This window comes from Pieris rapae, chromosome 18, assembly GCF_905147795.1.
Source record: "Pieris rapae chromosome 18, ilPieRapa1.1, whole genome shotgun sequence".
NCBI classification, from domain to species: Eukaryota; Metazoa; Arthropoda; class Insecta; order Lepidoptera; family Pieridae; genus Pieris; species Pieris rapae.
Genome location: NC_059526.1, coordinates 9,300,281 through 9,316,708, shown reverse-complemented (window position 1 = coordinate 9,316,708; position 16,428 = coordinate 9,300,281). Strand labels below are relative to the sequence as shown.

Sequence of the window (16,428 nt, the reverse complement as noted above, 5' to 3'; positions counted from 1 at the left end):
AATGTGCACAAAGAAAAAATTGGAGACGGTGCAACGGGCCTTCGGACAGAAGATCGTAAAAACGTACAGGACGGCATCGCTAAATTCCGCGACGCTATTGGCGGGGATACTGCCCCTCGACCTCAGGGTGGAAGAAGCCGCCGCGATGTTTGAGGCCAGAAGGGGGTCATCCCCGTTTATACGCGAAGGAGACCGGATTGAGCGTGCCGTACCTGCTATAGAACAACCCCATCCTGCGGAAAGACCAGATATAAGCTTCGCCATCACAACTGACCCTGGCCAAATACAAAACGAAAACATAGCGGCCATATACACAGACGGGAGCAAGACAGAGAAGGGAGTCGGAGCGGCTTGGACCAAATGGGAGGGAGGTAGAGAACGAAAATGGAAGAAGATAAAGATGGCCCCTTACTGCACCGTGTATCAAGCAGAGCTAGCGGCTCTCGTCGGTGCAGTAAGGGAGGCGACGGCAGCGGGTACTGACGTGAACATCTGCAGCGACTCGAGGTCCTCGCTCGAGGCCATCGCGGGCGGACGCTCTCGGAACCCCCGAGTAGTCGAGATCCGCAGCCACCTGGTGGAGAGCCGAAAAAAGGGCCAAAACATAAGACTCCACTGGGTGAAAGCGCACGTCGGCACGGAGGGGAACGAGAGGGCGGACGAACTCGCGAGGGCCGCTGCGGAGACCTCAAAGGTCAAAGCAGTCCACGTAGAGTACCCGCTATCGTTCATAAGGAAAGAAGTAAGACGGAAAACGATAGAAGAATGGGACAAACGACATAGAGAAGGGACTACGGGCGGAATAACAAAGATTTTTCTAAAAAATGTTGTGAGCGCTTATAAGCAACTGAAAGAAGCGAGATTTAGCCCTGAGATGGCACAGATACTCACAGGCCACGGGCCTTTTGCCGAGTACCTGTGCCGTTTCAAATTAAAAGAAACACCTGAATGCGAGTGCGACAGCGGGGTGGAACAAACCATCCCGCATTTACTTATAGAGTGCCCCATTTTTGCCTCCTCCAGATGCGACCTGGAACAGATGACAGGCATGGTGGTCAGTCTTGAAGGACTGCCCGGCATGCTGGCCTGTTACAGATCGCAACTGGAGGAATTTTGCTTAAAAATAATAAAGAGAACCGCCAAATTTAATGGAAGTAAGGGAGGGGCGGGGACCGCGAGGCGGCCGGCGCCCACTTGCTAATGGGTATCATTAGGATACTCACGGATAAGTGAAGGCTGCCCGCCTCGCGGGCCACGTCTCAGGATAGAAATGAAAAGAAAATTAGATAAGTTGGAATATTGTAAAGGAATATTTTTAAAAAAGTTGTAATTGAAACTGATCTGTACAAAACCTAATAAAAATTAAAGCTGTGTTTTAAATTATTTAGAGGATGAATGTGAGAAAGGACGGATGGGTAGCTTAGACAACGGCTCCGGCGATAAAGTAGCCGGGGAAGGTAGGCCTATTAGGTGCTTTAAAAAAAATCAACAACAAACACTTACAGAGAACACACATACATTCATATAAAATACAGATATTCAATTGAAACATTAATATATTTCTACTTTGCAATTGTTATTATTGGTGACGGATCAGCAATGGCTGTAGCATCTTACGCCTGAAGACATGGAGACTGCCATCAGATGGATCTGCTTCGCATGTACTCAAAACGACGTTCAGGTACTGCAGATAGAGATCTGAGAGGAGCATTATAACCGTTGACGTAAGACTTTGGTCCTAACTGCCCGAACGTAAGAAAGTATTAAAACGAACTGAACGTGAAAAAAACACTCTTTTGCGCTAAGAGATAAATTTTTTTTTCAACTGCCTTAATTGATAGTAACAATATGAATAATTATATTTCATATTTAGATAACTAGCAAGAATTTTAATTTAAAATATAATTTCTACATTAATAAACATTAATTTATTACCCTACATAAAGCATTCTTTTATTGTTTATAACACTTTTGGTTATAAGTACATCTCCAAACACTTAAAGTAGATAATTATTTTTATTGACCTAAAAAAATGTTTCCTACAAATAATATACATGGAAAAAAAACGTGTGCCGGGTCAGCTAGTATTAAATAATATTTAAACAGACAACACACAGCAGTTGTTGTCAAACATCTAGCCACAATTATTTCTCCGAATAATTTATAGATGGAACATCATACCTCATATTTCACACTGTCCTGAAAAATAGCAATGGAATAAATCTAAAGGCAATTTTGGACTTAAATTAATTTAATCAAAATAATCATCAATGTCTATATCAGGATTAAGAATATCGTCACCATATGGGGTTAGATCAATTTGATCCAGTATTAAATTTTCACACATTTCTTCAAGGTCTGTTTCACCAATCAAAATAGCACCTTGGAGTTTACCATTTTGTAAAACAAATTTTATATACTCATGACCATGAGTTACTCGGACAAGGATCTCATAGTTTTTATCAAGTCCCTGTCCATTATATTTACCAAGTAACACTACTCTGTGTCCAAAAAGAGTAGTGCAATGTGTAAATAACTCAAAACAAAAATCTTGCAAAACATCTTCTTTATTAACTTTGCCATGCATTGCCTTTGCAGCCATTGCCCCCATTTGCCTAGCTTGTGTCCACAGTCGGAGTTGAAACCAATGAGCAGAATGTTCCCATGATGCACTTGCCACATCTCCAGCAGCAAATACATGGGAAATAGAGGACTGTTGTAGTTCATTTACTGCTATACCTCCATCTTTCCCAAAAACTGGCTTCTCATCCCAAGTAAAGTTGACAGCTGGCTCAACCCCAGTAGCTGAAATAACAAAATCACATTCTATTGCTTTCCCATTTGAAAGTTTGACATAAAGAGGGTATGCTGTGTTTTCTTTTTCTATAACATATTCAACTTCTGATTTGTAAATTATTTCCAATTCCTGTTTCCCCTCACTACTTATAACATTTTCCAACATTCTATACCAATCAGGACCCAACGCAGCAGATTTAAGATTTTTATTTACTGATACCAATGTATCCTCTTCACTGAAAATATGTCTTCTTAAGACAGTATTTTTCTGTTTCTTTTGAGTGTTCTTCAGAGAATCTTGTAAAAATTCAGCTGCTCCTGGATCTAAAAATGTTGCTGAAATATAATCATCCCTAACAACCCAAATTTTTTCTATTCCTCTAGTAGCATGAATGATTTCAGATGCAATTCCACCATTTCCAACTACAACCATCCTACGTCCATTTCTTAACTTTTCCTGAAAATGTTCAACAGATTCAGTATCTCTTATACCAAAAATTCTGCTTAACTTTTTAGAATCTGAAATTAGTTTAGGAATACCCCCAGTACATATGCATATGACTTCAAAGGTTATTTCTACACCTCCATCAGTATATGCAATTTTATCTGTGGTATCTAAATGTCTTAGAGAATCATAAACAATATGAAGATTAGGATGAATTTTTTTTAAGGAGCTTGCTTCAGTTTCAGACACATCAAATTGCACTATTGTTTTTGCATAAAATGTAATATTGCTAACATTTTTGACTAAAGAAGATGCAGTTATGATTGTAAGAGTAGCGCCAGGATGTAGTATTGCTAAAGTTTCTACACATGTTACTCCAGCTATTCCACCTCCAACAACTAGATACTTTGAATTTAATTTAGACATTGTAGGCACCAATGGCACTTCCTTTTTAGTTTCCTTAATCTTGCAATGCGATTAAGATTATTTTCGTGTTTGATTTTTTGTGCAAAATCCTCCTGTCGTATTTCTACGTGTTTATCTAGTCACTACACATATACATATTAGGTGAAAAATGGGATTTCAGACAATTTCTTGGTCGTAAAGTGATATATTTAATCTTCTTCGCACTAAAATTACTATTCCCTATTATTTCATCAGTAATGTAATTCTAATTATTATTTTGTTAAATGTTTACATATACCTAATCAGTAAATAGTAAATACTAAATACTTCACATGTGAGACTACTGACTGACTGACACTGACAACTCCACAGAAAACTATTACTTCTAACTCATACTTCTGAGAAATTATATAGGTATTATCTACACTGAAAAAAACTTAATCTAATAATTAATTTTTCTTGAGTTTTGGCTGTATCTCCGTATGAATTATCTCCATTATATCACAGAATGAATAATAAACACTTTAACCGTAGAAATAAGAACTTAATTAGATGGATTCATGACATGATCTTGGTTGAATAAGATATACATATATATATATTTTTATCTTTGTCGCCGTGGCCGGTTACAGTTTGACTAGGGAGAATTCATTATTACTTTTTTTTCGCTTTGATTATTGTTATTTTGTGTGTCACTTCTTGACATAGGCCTCCACAGATTTACAGAAGGAACGCCAATTGGGAAAAATTTTCCCCAATATGCGGAAACCTTTGCTAACGCAGCAACAATGTATAGACTATTGGTCTTTTTTCAGCCAGGACCCATCTGCAGGTATTTTATCTAAGGCTTCTCCATAGATGTCCTTCTTTCTACAAATCAAGAAACAAACTTCTAAACAGTACACTTTACAAACTGCTGTAGACTGATGATTAATCGTTACTTGACGTACTGTCAGATATTTCATTAATTCAACTGTTTGAGTCTTTAAACTCTATTGGTCTATTCCTCTGTGACCTGTGTCTGTGACAAGTAGTTAGTAGTATACTGTATAACTAGTACATAATATATAATTTGTGTTTAAAAACGGGGTGGGCCTTTCGCAAGTGGTTGTGGCATGTGTATAGCTATATACTTATAATTTATAAATTTAACAAAAGTACGAAAACCACTTGTATATAGTGGACAAAATAAGATATTAAGTGATGTAGATGTATATTATACACTAGAATAGGCAACCAGATACAAGATTCAAAAGTCACCAGGTTCAAGTAGCCTATGACCACTTCCTAGTTACTGTACAAACGTACAAAATACTCCGTTAAAACATGGTGAGTTAAATTTTTATTATGTTACGATACAGGTGTTCTGGTTGTAAGTATATTTACAGATCCTGAGTTAGGTACAAGATTAAAGTAAATTTTTAAAAATATATTACATAGTATTAAGAAAAATAATTTTATTTTTAACTTAACGTTATGATCTAATTAAGAGGGTGCTGACAATTGGATACAATCCTGGATAGTCAATGATAATTGGTACACTCAGTAAAAGCGATAATTGAGTACAATCGGAAAGTTTTGTCTAGTGTAATATTTGCAATATCACTTTCATTAATAGAATTTTTGCAATCTGAGGTAATATGTTAATACTTAACATTAAACTTTAATTTAATTATATTTTTCACCACAGAATTTAATATACTTGTAAGCAACTGAATTATTTAACAAAATTTAAGTATTTTATAATGTAGTTAGGTATAACTGAAATCTAGAATAACTTTAATGTTGCTTTATTAACTAACATAACTTTAGCATGCACATAATATTAAATCCAAAACAATTGTAAAATCAAAAGTAATGATTGTATTATCTTGCAGTACTTAAGTGATAATTTGTTATATCACAAAGTATATGTGAATAAAGTAAATTTTTATCAATTACTGACTTATTTATCTTTTAAATACCTATTCATATTTAGTTATATGTAATGCAGGTCTAAGCAAAAAGATTTTCATATTAATTTTTGTACTTTTACTAATTCAAATTAAACCTTGTTATTTATAATATAAATGCATATTAAAATAAGCAGCACCCGTAAAGGGAATTTTGGCACAGGTTTCCTGTAAAATCAATGTAAACGTCTCCTTTACGTAGTTTGAGTGAGAAAAATATGTTTTAATTGTTTTTGGGAAGAATTGCACCTTGTTATTTATAATATAAATGCATATTAAAATAAGCAGCACCCGTAAAGGGAATTTTGGCACAGGTTTCCTGTAAAATTAATGTAAACGTCTCCTTTACGTAGTTTGAGTGAGAAAAATATGTTTTAATTGTTTTTGGGAAGAATTGCTGTATATTGTTGCAAACATGAAAACAGGTTTTATTCAGAAATCTTTTTTTTACAAGTTCAGGTGCCTCTCACCTAATTGAAAACATGTTGCCTTTTCATTTTAAGCTAAAAATAAGCATATTACATGCTTAACTAGTTATAACTTTAATGTCAATTTGTTATTATTAATTATTCTAGAAATTTTCAGGCTTATACATAATTCAACAATGAAATTATAAAATCTTGCTTTGATACTGATTTTCTCAAAAATTTTGCCAGAATCATTAAAACATTTAGACTTTAAATCAAATAATAACATACTGATTAATACAAGTTTAGAGTCAGATAGACTAAGGTCTTAAGTAAGACAACTCCTCAATATTATTTGCCACCAATCTGTGAAGTGTGAAGGTTCCTTGGCAACGAGTCCCAAGGTATGCTTCAAATTGTATGAAACGTATACTAATACGTATACGTCTCTGTAATATGGGGGTCTCACGGAATGATAATTGATGTCATATAGTTTTTGTTATTATTGGTTAGTTGAGTCAAAACCAATGTGTGAAGGTCCCGTTAGCGTTTTAGAGGGCCTTGACCCGATGCAAAGCGCGATCAAACACGTTCACCAATGACGGGCGACAATACAGGGCAATCACCCACTAGATATAAAATTGATGCAGAACATCTGGCGTCCCTTTGAAACCTACACCAGCACAGCAGATTAAGTAACATATCTTATCACAATGAATTTATATATATAATAGATCTCTAGAGACCTAACCAACAGATTTTCTCTGACTCACTGCATCATACTAAAACTTATTAAATAGAGTTTGTTGTGATCAAATTTACCCAAATAGATATCTTTTCAAACTCTTCATCAATTTTCAAAAAGCTAGCAGCTCAACTAATTAGTAATTAGGATTTAATCAGGGATGTTCCATTAATTTTATTCAATTAATTTTGTAATGTTTTTAATTTTTGCTTTGTTTTATCTTATTTTGATTATTTTTTGTGTGTATAAGCTTCATTAAATCATGTTGAATGTTGTGTGCGCCTATAATTGGGGTATCACTAGGCTTGTGTTTGTGTTACATGCATGTATCAGTGTCTAACTCTGTTGGTGCAACAAATAAATAAAGTATTGCCGTTAACTTAACGCACGATAAACTCATTATTCGTAGGCAAAGGTCAATTGAGTGACCTCGGCAGCCATTGAAGTACGAATGATGCAGGGAATTTCATAAAGGTCATTAAGTTTAGAGAATGTTAGACACCACATATCAGTAGAGACGAATTTTCAATGACGAAATTGCTCTCGTCATTAGTCGTAATAACATATCTCAAAAATGACTCATTTTGCGTTTGTAAACTACTAAAACATGTTATTACAACATTCTCCCTTCCTGATCGATTTATTATATGTATTATACTGTTACCTGTAAAATTATGATCTTTTTACAAGCATTAAAACTACCTACGTATACATCTTATATTATTGATATTAGATTAAGGCATCTACATCTACTACATCATACATCGAACGAAGACTAAAATCTTAAATTTTGCAGCTCTGTTTATCCATACACAAAAGAGAAAGCGTCTTTGAAGAATTGATGAATTGTACCTTCTTCAATCTCAGAAGTCTCAACTTTAGTCCTAAAAAATGATGTTATATTTCTTTAAATATTATCAATTAAAAATTATTTTATTGCCATGAAACAGAAAATATATGTAAGCCCCAACAGATTTATAGAATTTAAAAAATAATAATTTAATAATTAAAACTTACGTTTGAAAGATCTTTTTTTTTGTTTCGAAAATTACTTATGTAATTATATTTTACAACACCCCTAATCCCCTCCTGGAAATAAAAGGCGATGAATTAATGAAACACGATTTTATATGTATATATTATATACACACATAATATATTTTACTGATACTGGTCATCTCCGCCCATAACATCGCTCGCCCGCGTCTTCGCTCGCCGTGGTTCGAAAATGTTCGTATTAATCGTATTACTAATAATTAAAAAAAGACACCTAACCGTGTACCTAGAAAATAAATAATTGTACATTGTGCGTAACTTGAAACACTCGATTCGTCGCGTCAGCCTTACTTCCGGGGCTGCGGCACACAATCACTACGAAATCATACGACTCTGGGAGGTCACTTTGCTTTGTGGTTTAATAATTTAATTAGTTTTTTTATCAATTTTCATGAAAATATATATTTCTTTTAATGTTTCACAACAGACGTATTCTTGTTATAAGGATAATTACTGATGCCGGAGTAGTGACTTATGCGCGTGTTGCAGGTGACTAAAAAGGCGCGTGTTGCAGGTGTAGAGCGCGACGTCATCAGTGCGGCATGTCCGGGTGGGGGACGGGAGCGTCGGGCGCCCTGCGGCGCTCGCCCGCCTTGCTGCTGATGCTGTTCGCCGCGCTGGTGCTGCTTCTGCTGGCTGCGCGCGCGCCGCCCGCCCCGCCCGCCCCGCTGCGGCCGCGCCCTCTACCGCTCGCCGTCGCCCCGCCCGCCGTGCCCGTCAACGTCACGCACCGGGCGCCCGCCAACGGCACTGCGAAGCCGGTGACGCGACCCGTCGACAAGGTGACTCGGGCACCGGGAGCGCCGCTCGTGAGTGACATCTACGAGGCGGGACACGAGCGGCCTCACCCCGAGCTGTGCCCGGCGCTAGGCGCGCACGTCAAGGTGCTCATCATGGTGACGTCGGCACCGGAGCACGCGCGCGCACGTGACGCCATCCGGCTCACGTGGGGCCACTTCGCGGCTCGGCGCGACATCGCGTTTGCGTTCGCGCTCGGTCGACCTCCGTCGGCTCTGCGGCCCGCTCTCGACGCCGAAGATGCGCTCTACGGTGACCTCGTCGTCGGGCGCTCCGTCGACTCATATTCGAACCTCACGCTCAAAACGCTGTCGATCCTCGAGTGGGCCGACACGTACTGCCCGCGCGCGCCGCGCCTCCTCAAGACCGACGACGACATGTTCATCAACGTGCCGCGGTTGCTGCGCTTCGCGGCGGCTCGGGTCAATGCAACGAACACCATCTGGGGCAAGGTCGTTAAGAAGTCGCTGCCGAAGCGCACGAGCAAGTCGAAGTACTTCGTGCCGGTGGCGCAGTTCGCGGGTGCCGTGTTCCCCGAATTCGCGACGGGCCCGGCCTACCTGCTGACGGCGGACGCCGTGCGCACGTTGAGGGCGGCGGCGGCGCGGCGTCCGTACCTGCGCCTCGAGGACGTGTTCGTGACGGGCGTGGTCGCCTCGGCGGCGTCCGTGCGCCGCGTGCACGCGCCCGAATTTCTGAACCGCAAGGCGCCCGCGCACCCGTGTGCGCTGCAACGTGCCCTCTCGCTGCACATGGTGCAGTTCCACGAGCAGTTCGACCTGTGGCGCAAGCTGCTCGACGGCAAGACCAAGTGCGCCGGCTAGACTCCCGACGCGACCGTCTCCAACCGATTCCCGGGCACGCTCTATTTTTTTATATTTTTAAACGACGCTCAGCGATTAGTCGATTAAGTTAATTGTCGTCGCATCTCTCTCGATGTTTCCTACAATATAGGCTAAATATACTCTTTGAAAACGACGGGTGCGACCCCTTATTTTATGTCCAGGGGAAGTGAAATGAAATGAAACCTCGAAAAATCTTGGTCTAGGTGTCGTTCGAGTAACGCAGGAATTAATTGTGACCTGTGTCGAGGGATCGATCGGAACAAACAGTATTAAACAGTAAAGTCATAATGAAAGTGCCACTGAGATTAAATTGAGATTAATTTAGTAAAATACTACGATGACACGAGACAAAGGGAAAGAGAGAGAGAGATGTGACGGCGTGGCGTCTTGCTCTCGCGCCGTGGCTCTGGCCTCGTCACAGTCAATGCTGTTGAGCGCGCTGAGCGACCGAGCCGCATTAAAGTTGGGCTGGTAACCGACCGACCGTCTAGTACTCACCTACTTACATATAAATAATGTTTTAGATATATTCGTTGTGTGCAGAATTTTATTTTTCACGTCACTCAAACTGTACAACGTTAGGTACGCCCGATCAAAGAAGTACATAGCGAAACCGTTTATGTACCTTGCAGCTACTGTACTGTGCCGCATATACTCTTACTTAAACAAATTATTGTAATGACTCAGATGTAAATATAAATATACATTATATAAAGAAACCTCTGTATTTTAATTTGTACAATTCTCGTTCGTACGGTTAAAATTATTAAATAGTCCAACTTAAAAAGTATAAATGTTATATTTATTCACAATAGAAATCGAATTCAATCCAAGTCTATATTGTGTTTTTGGTGGATGGAGAATATTAGTCCAGTCAATATAGATAAGTATGTGAAATAACAAAAATTCCCGGAAAGCTGAATTTTGGTGGAGAGCTGTGGTTTACCATTACAAATATAGTTTTAATAAAAATAGGTAAAAAAACTTTTTAAGTTAAACGGTTTTATGTTAAACATACATTGCAATGTTTAAGATAAATGTACTAAAAACCAAAAAAATAATAAAATAGATACAGTCGTGGGAATTATAAACATATGCAAAGACTAGTTTTCGGAAAGTAACCGAACACTTTGCAATTAATTAGCATAAGTACATATAGTTCGCCGCCTGCGCGCGACGCTTTTCTTTAACTAGCTAATTTCTTTGACTAAAATAAAACCGTGGGGAATTTCCGTGAGCAAGAAAATAGTAAGTAATTTCCTCACCGTCTGCGGGCCAACTGCCTATTTTAACGACGAATTAAACGATTCTTCTATCGCACATTAAGTCGATAATTTGTAGACAATTGACGTGCCCCACGGTTTTATTCACGTGTACCTATTTCCAAGGTCAATCTTGCTCAAATATCCAGTTAAGTACAATAGAGGAAGATTCCTGTAATTTTAATGAAGAGACCAATGACTCAGCCACATGTCAACAATTTATGAACATTCTGAAAGAGGAAGAGGAAGAAATCGAAGAAGACATCACTGTTGAAGTCGACTTTCAAGAGTATGAATCTGATTAATGTATGTAGGTATGCAAAAAAAAAAACAAAACAATAGTTAACTCAATAATCAATAGCAGTATCAATGATGGTTAGTTTCCTCAAATTATCCAAAAATTGTCATGACAGTTAGTGGAGTAGGCCTACAGGCTGCAGGGGAAACCCCGTAAAAAAACGTGCCGACTACAGTACCTCACAGGTGGCGTAGAGATATCATTAATAATGTGACTTTTAGAATCGCGATATCTTGATGTCGACCAAGATTGTTAAAATCCCGCACAAACTTAATTGGAAATAACATTATGATGTTAGCTCAATGCAGCTCAAACATTGGATAGATGAGGAAAGTCGCCGGTTTCACAATACGTTTCCGTTGTTTGTAGTGAAATAGCTACAGCCTTCAATTTTTTTTTATCCTGCAGATAAGTAAAACAATGAGTTTATATTGATTATTAGTCTTTATTTTTAATTAAGTTGTAAAAAATAGGCCTCAATATTTTACTTATACCGATACATCATCTCTTCGAAGCATTTCTCCAGGCTGCGCTCCAAACGTCTAACTCTTCAGTAACAGTGAGTGTCAGAGAATATGGTCTTGTATTAGAAGATTATTTATTTGCTTATCAATATTCCTACAGCTACCTACTTATTTTAAACTATCTAAACAATTACACACACAAGACAACAACGGAATACACAATCAAACAAACATTTAACACAGATAACAATTATTAACTACATACTTATACAAAAAAACTTCCCTAGGGCCTAGGGCTGTGAAATATCAAGAGAAAGTTCAAAGTACCATAAATATCGTAGATGTTTTTCCGTAAGACTTTATTTTATTTTGAAAAGCACTGCATGAATGACTGCTGCATTCAAAGATGCCAATCAAGAGAAATATAATTAGTCTTCTAGTAATATTCGACAGCAAAATACGATTTTGTTAAAAAAACCTAACGATTAAAAAGGACATTGGGTCAAAGCAGGTCTAGTGTTGTTCACATTCAATTTTTGTTTAATTAATTGTTATCAGACGCGTCGAGGCGGCAAATAAGGTTGCGGTTGAGTGAGCGATTCTCGCGTCCCACTGCGCGCTGATTGAATACGCCTTATCAGCTGAGCCCGGCCCTCGGCTAGTGGCACGATGAATTTAGCACTTCAAAACCCACATGCATGCATTTTATTTAAATTGTCCATTTATAACAACTAATAAAGAATCGTGAAATATGAAAGTTTATAGCACCAACGGGTACTTTTCCTATGTATACTATTACTACTAATCAGTTATTTCGTCGGTACATACGCCACGGGTATATTTTTTAATAAGTTTTTGTAGTGTATGTTAGTAGTATCAAAAATGTTAATAAACAACGGGTTCATAAATAAAACGACCACGCTATTCCTATCGCTAAAACTCGCGGTCGTATCGGAACACCCTACATCGCAAAGGTGAGGGAAGATTCTCCGCGAGCCGCCGACGGACGCGGCAGTGCGGGTGGTGTTTCGGCGACATGACGTACTCTCCGTTGGAGCCGACGAGCCGAGCGGGCGCGGCCGCCTTCCTCCTCGTGTACTGCACACTGTTCTTGGACAACGTTTTACTCACCGCACTCGGTCGGTCGTGTTTGTCGTCTAGTGCCGTACCGGCTCGTTTTAAAATCGTCGTACTATATCTTTCGCCTGTGTGCAGTGCCGATCCTGCCAGAGTGGAGCGGGGCGACGGCGGCTCCCGCCGTGCTGCGCAACGGCTCGACGATATCGCTGGAGGCCGGCGATGCAGGCGGCGAGGCGACGGCGGCGGGCGCCGTGCTAGGCGCACGCTCCGCCGCTCAACTGGCGTGCGCACCCTTGGCAGCCACCATGACGACGCGCGTGGGGCCCGCTGCCACTCTGCGTCTCGCCGTACTCCTGCTCCTCGCAGCCGCGACGGGGCTGTCTTGGTGCGGCAGCAGCGTGTGCGCGGCGGGTGGAGCGGCGTGCTTGTGGTGCGGCGCCGCGGGGCGCGTGCTGCAAGGATCGGGCGGTGCGCTCGGTGGAGTGGCCGGGATGGCTTTGGTTTCACGAGCGGTGTCACCGTCGCGACGACAACAAGCGCTCGGCGCGTCGCTCGGTGCCGTCGCTCTAGGTCCGTCGCAGGTGTCGCCGACCGGTAAGATTCATAAACGTATTGAGAATTAAATTATAATTCTATTCATTTCACATTAGGTGTGCTCGTGGGATATCCGCTGGGCGGAGCGACTGCCGGTCTGTGGAGTTCGGCAGCGCCGTTTCACCTCGTCGCCGGCGCGCTGCTCGCCAACCTCGGTAGGTCGCAAACAGTTTTGCGATTTTACATAACATGCGCATTAGATTAACAGAGTTTATTTTGTTATAGGATTGCAATACGCCTACTTAAAGAAACCAGAGTACGATAAGGTCAGTCCTCGTATCGTATTTTTGTAGTGGCTTTGCGACGAGTTGCACTACAACGCCTTAATTTAAACGTTGAACAGCCAGCCGGCGACGAGCCTCGGAGCACGGCGTGGGGAGAGTGCGCGCGAGGCGTCTGGAACGAGTGCGGAGCGGGTGCGGGTGCGGTGTTCCTGAGCACCGCCGTCATGGCGGCCCTCGAACCCTGTTTGCCGCTGTGGCTGGAGCGTCGCTTCGGTGCACAGGTAACCGTTCAACTCTCAAATACGGCACTGAGTCGGTGCGGTATATTAAGTATTACATAGTTTATGAGATAAGCGACAGTGAAAACCTTGTAAAGGTGAATTGCAGAACCTGTTCATTATAGTGCAAAGCCTGTCTCAATATGTCGTATTAAGGTTATCTTTGTGTTAACTAAATAATGGTGCATATATTGGCCGAGTAGATAGTCACTGGGTACACACTACCATAGGTACATATGGTTCATGGGTATGAGTGAGGCATGACAGCGGACGCTAAACGCTGAATTGTAGCGAATGTAATAATATTCTTTAAATATAAAATCTGTGACCGGTGACCGCATCTTATTAACATTGCCAGCGTTGGGAGCTGGGTTTGGTGTTTCTGCCAGATAGTGTGGCGTACCTGGCAGCGACGAGCGGTTCCGCGGCACTGTGCGGCGGACGCGGGCTGCGGGCGCAGCGGGTGGCCCTGACGGGGCTTTGCAGTGTGGCGTTAGGCGGCGTTTTAGTGGCGCGCGCGTGTTCTTTGGGAGCTCTGGCGATAGCGCAAGCCTGCGTTGGCGCGGGTGTCGGTGCGTTAGATGCGGCCCTAGTGCCCGCGCTGCTGGCACGTGCCGACAGTCTGCCGCACGCCGCCGCACTGCTGCAGGCCGCCGCGAGTGCCGCTTATGCCGTTGGGCCCGTGGCAGCTGGAGCCATTTGGTGGGCGGCGGGCTTTGGCGCCACTCTGCGGGCGTTGGCCGTCGCTAACGTACTGTATGCGGCGCTGCTCTACCGCCACTTCCATGATCGTCCCCTTCCCGACCAGGTTTTGTTTTCTTTTTTGCGTACTTACCATCGTAAAATCTGCTGTTTATTTTTTTCAAACTACATACAAATAAACTCGCGAAAAATAGTGATGTTACTGGTATTTTCTTTCAGCATGAAAGACGTTTTTCATACAGAACCCTAACTTTTCCCTAAACATAACTAAAAATTATGGTCATCAGCGATACTGGTGATATGTTTTTCTCATTACTTTGTTTCTATATTTTAAGATGAGTGACTTATGTATGTACTTAGATATTATATGATTTTATGCCAGAGAGCGATGTAAGTGCGCCTCAAAACAATGAAAAATGTTTTGTGCAGCCCGGGAGCCAAGACGGAACGGAAGCGAGAGGCTTGGGGTCGGAACTGTTGCCACTGTCGTCTCCTTCGCCCTGAACGATACGCCATGTTCCGATATGTATATGTACCTTCTGCCTAATCAATTTTATTTTGTGTATTTAACTGGATTGATGTAAGCTTAAAGACAGATATACAATAAAGATGTCACTCAAGTTTAATGTTTTATTAACACATTTATAACAACAAGCGACACTAACAAATGCATTCAATGATTATTTCGCATCAAGGCGAAGTTTACAAAAATTACGTAATTCATTTTTCAATTTTTATATTTCGCCTCAGAATACGGCACCAATGTCGAGACCCCTTAGCCAACAATGTCATTTACTCCCACAATGGCTAAATTTAAGAAATGTACGGGGACTCGATTTCCGATTCAGTATCGGTAATTTTAGATTACATATTTAATTCAACACACATTTTAATATCCGAAATTACCAAAACGTATATCAATGCGAGTCGACGTTTCGATGGCTACAGGCAGTCCATCGTGTCCTCCTTAATGATCATGGGACACGCGTAGTCCCCGTGCTTCGTGCCGAAGGAATAGGCGTAGGGATTCTGCAAGAAATACGAGCGGTTTAATAATACGGCCGGCTCGGTTAGCTAGCGCGTTAGGCGGATGGCGCTCACCTTTTTGGTGTTGTACAAGTGTGGTGGGTAGGCGGCGGGGCCGGGTGTCTTCGTGGGTTTGCCGGCGCCCTCCGAGCGCGCCGCGAGACTGAAGACGGGCGCGCGCGTGCGGTAAACGTCCGCGTCCCGCTGGAAGTACACGGCGGGACCCGGCGAGCGCGGCTTGAGCGAAAAGCCGACGCGGGCCCCCATCGTGTAGGCGGGGCTGCCCGGGCCCAGGCGCAGCGCGTAAGCGTTGGGCGCCGGACCCGGCCGCTTCACCGCGTAGCCTAGCCGCGCGCCCATCGAGTACTGCGGCGCGCGAGGATCGCGCGTGGGCGGGCACCGCTCGGGGGCGTGCGCCCCGGGGCCCGGTATCCGCTGGGCAGGCCGGCCCGGAAGACGTGCGCCGAAGGACCACGCGGGCGACGTGACGATACCGTCGCGGGTGATGCGGTCGATGCGGTACGCGGGCCCAGGGCCCAGCTGCTTAATTCGCGCTCCTCCGTTAGTGCCGAATGAAAACATGGGGCTGCGGTTTCGGGACGGGTCATGGGCGGGGAAGCCCACCGTGGTGGGCAGTCGATACGCGCCCGGCCCGGGGCCTGTGAATCGCCCGCTCAGCTTTAATCGGGATTAGGATCATCTCGTATTTTATGGGCGATGTATGAAAATTGTACTCACCTAATGGTTTTATACAAGCCATTGCACTCGGTAAATTTTAAATAATTATGTAAAAAACTAAAATTTCACTAAAAATATTTCATAATAATTTTGATGCGACTTTAATCGCTGTCTTGTCAAAATAAATGGGAAATATGGTCAGTATGTAAAAAAAAAAATGTACTGTCAAAAAGGTTTTACATTATAAACATTTACTCTGTAGATTATAATATTTTAAAAATAGATATTTTTGTAAGATTATTAATTATAGTACAAAATCTGCTGGACCTTGTTTTAGACAAATCAGACAGTTTTGTACGACTTTGGATATGCC

At 41.9% G+C, this 16,428-nt stretch overlaps 4 protein-coding genes across 4 annotated transcripts; 2 read left to right on the top strand and 2 right to left on the bottom strand.

Annotated features, from left to right (window-relative positions):
* Positions 1-1,929: 1,929 nt before the first annotated feature.
* Positions 1,930-3,978, bottom strand: LOC111001381 (pyridine nucleotide-disulfide oxidoreductase domain-containing protein 1). Its single transcript, XM_022271268.2, has one exon. The coding sequence runs from the start codon at positions 3,665-3,667 to the stop codon at positions 2,252-2,254; it is 1,416 nt and encodes a 471-aa protein (XP_022126960.2). The 5' UTR covers positions 3,668-3,978; the 3' UTR covers positions 1,930-2,251.
* A 682-nt stretch (positions 3,979-4,660) lies between these two features.
* On the top strand, positions 4,661-10,164 carry LOC111001359 (beta-1,3-galactosyltransferase 5-like). Its single transcript, XM_022271239.2, has 2 exons — positions 4,661-4,975; positions 8,321-10,164. The coding sequence occupies exon 2, from the start codon at positions 8,349-8,351 to the stop codon at positions 9,426-9,428; it is 1,080 nt and encodes a 359-aa protein (XP_022126931.2). The 5' UTR covers positions 4,661-4,975; positions 8,321-8,348; the 3' UTR covers positions 9,429-10,164.
* A 1,319-nt stretch (positions 10,165-11,483) lies between these two features.
* Positions 11,484-14,974, top strand: LOC111001364 (chromaffin granule amine transporter). Its single transcript, XM_022271245.2, has 7 exons — positions 11,484-12,612; positions 12,689-13,123; positions 13,204-13,302; positions 13,373-13,413; positions 13,491-13,652; positions 14,008-14,457; positions 14,781-14,974. Exons 1-7 carry the CDS (start codon positions 12,510-12,512, stop codon positions 14,853-14,855), a joined length of 1,365 nt encoding a protein of 454 aa, XP_022126937.2. The 5' UTR covers positions 11,484-12,509; the 3' UTR covers positions 14,856-14,974.
* LOC111001348 (outer dense fiber protein 3-like protein 2) lies at positions 14,968-16,381 on the bottom strand. Its single transcript, XM_022271226.2, has 3 exons — positions 16,116-16,381; positions 15,453-16,036; positions 14,968-15,380 (listed from the first exon to the last, which is right to left on the bottom strand). Exons 1-3 carry the CDS (start codon positions 16,135-16,137, stop codon positions 15,294-15,296), a joined length of 693 nt encoding a protein of 230 aa, XP_022126918.2. The 5' UTR covers positions 16,138-16,381; the 3' UTR covers positions 14,968-15,293.
* Between the last annotated feature and the right edge of the window lie 47 nt (positions 16,382-16,428).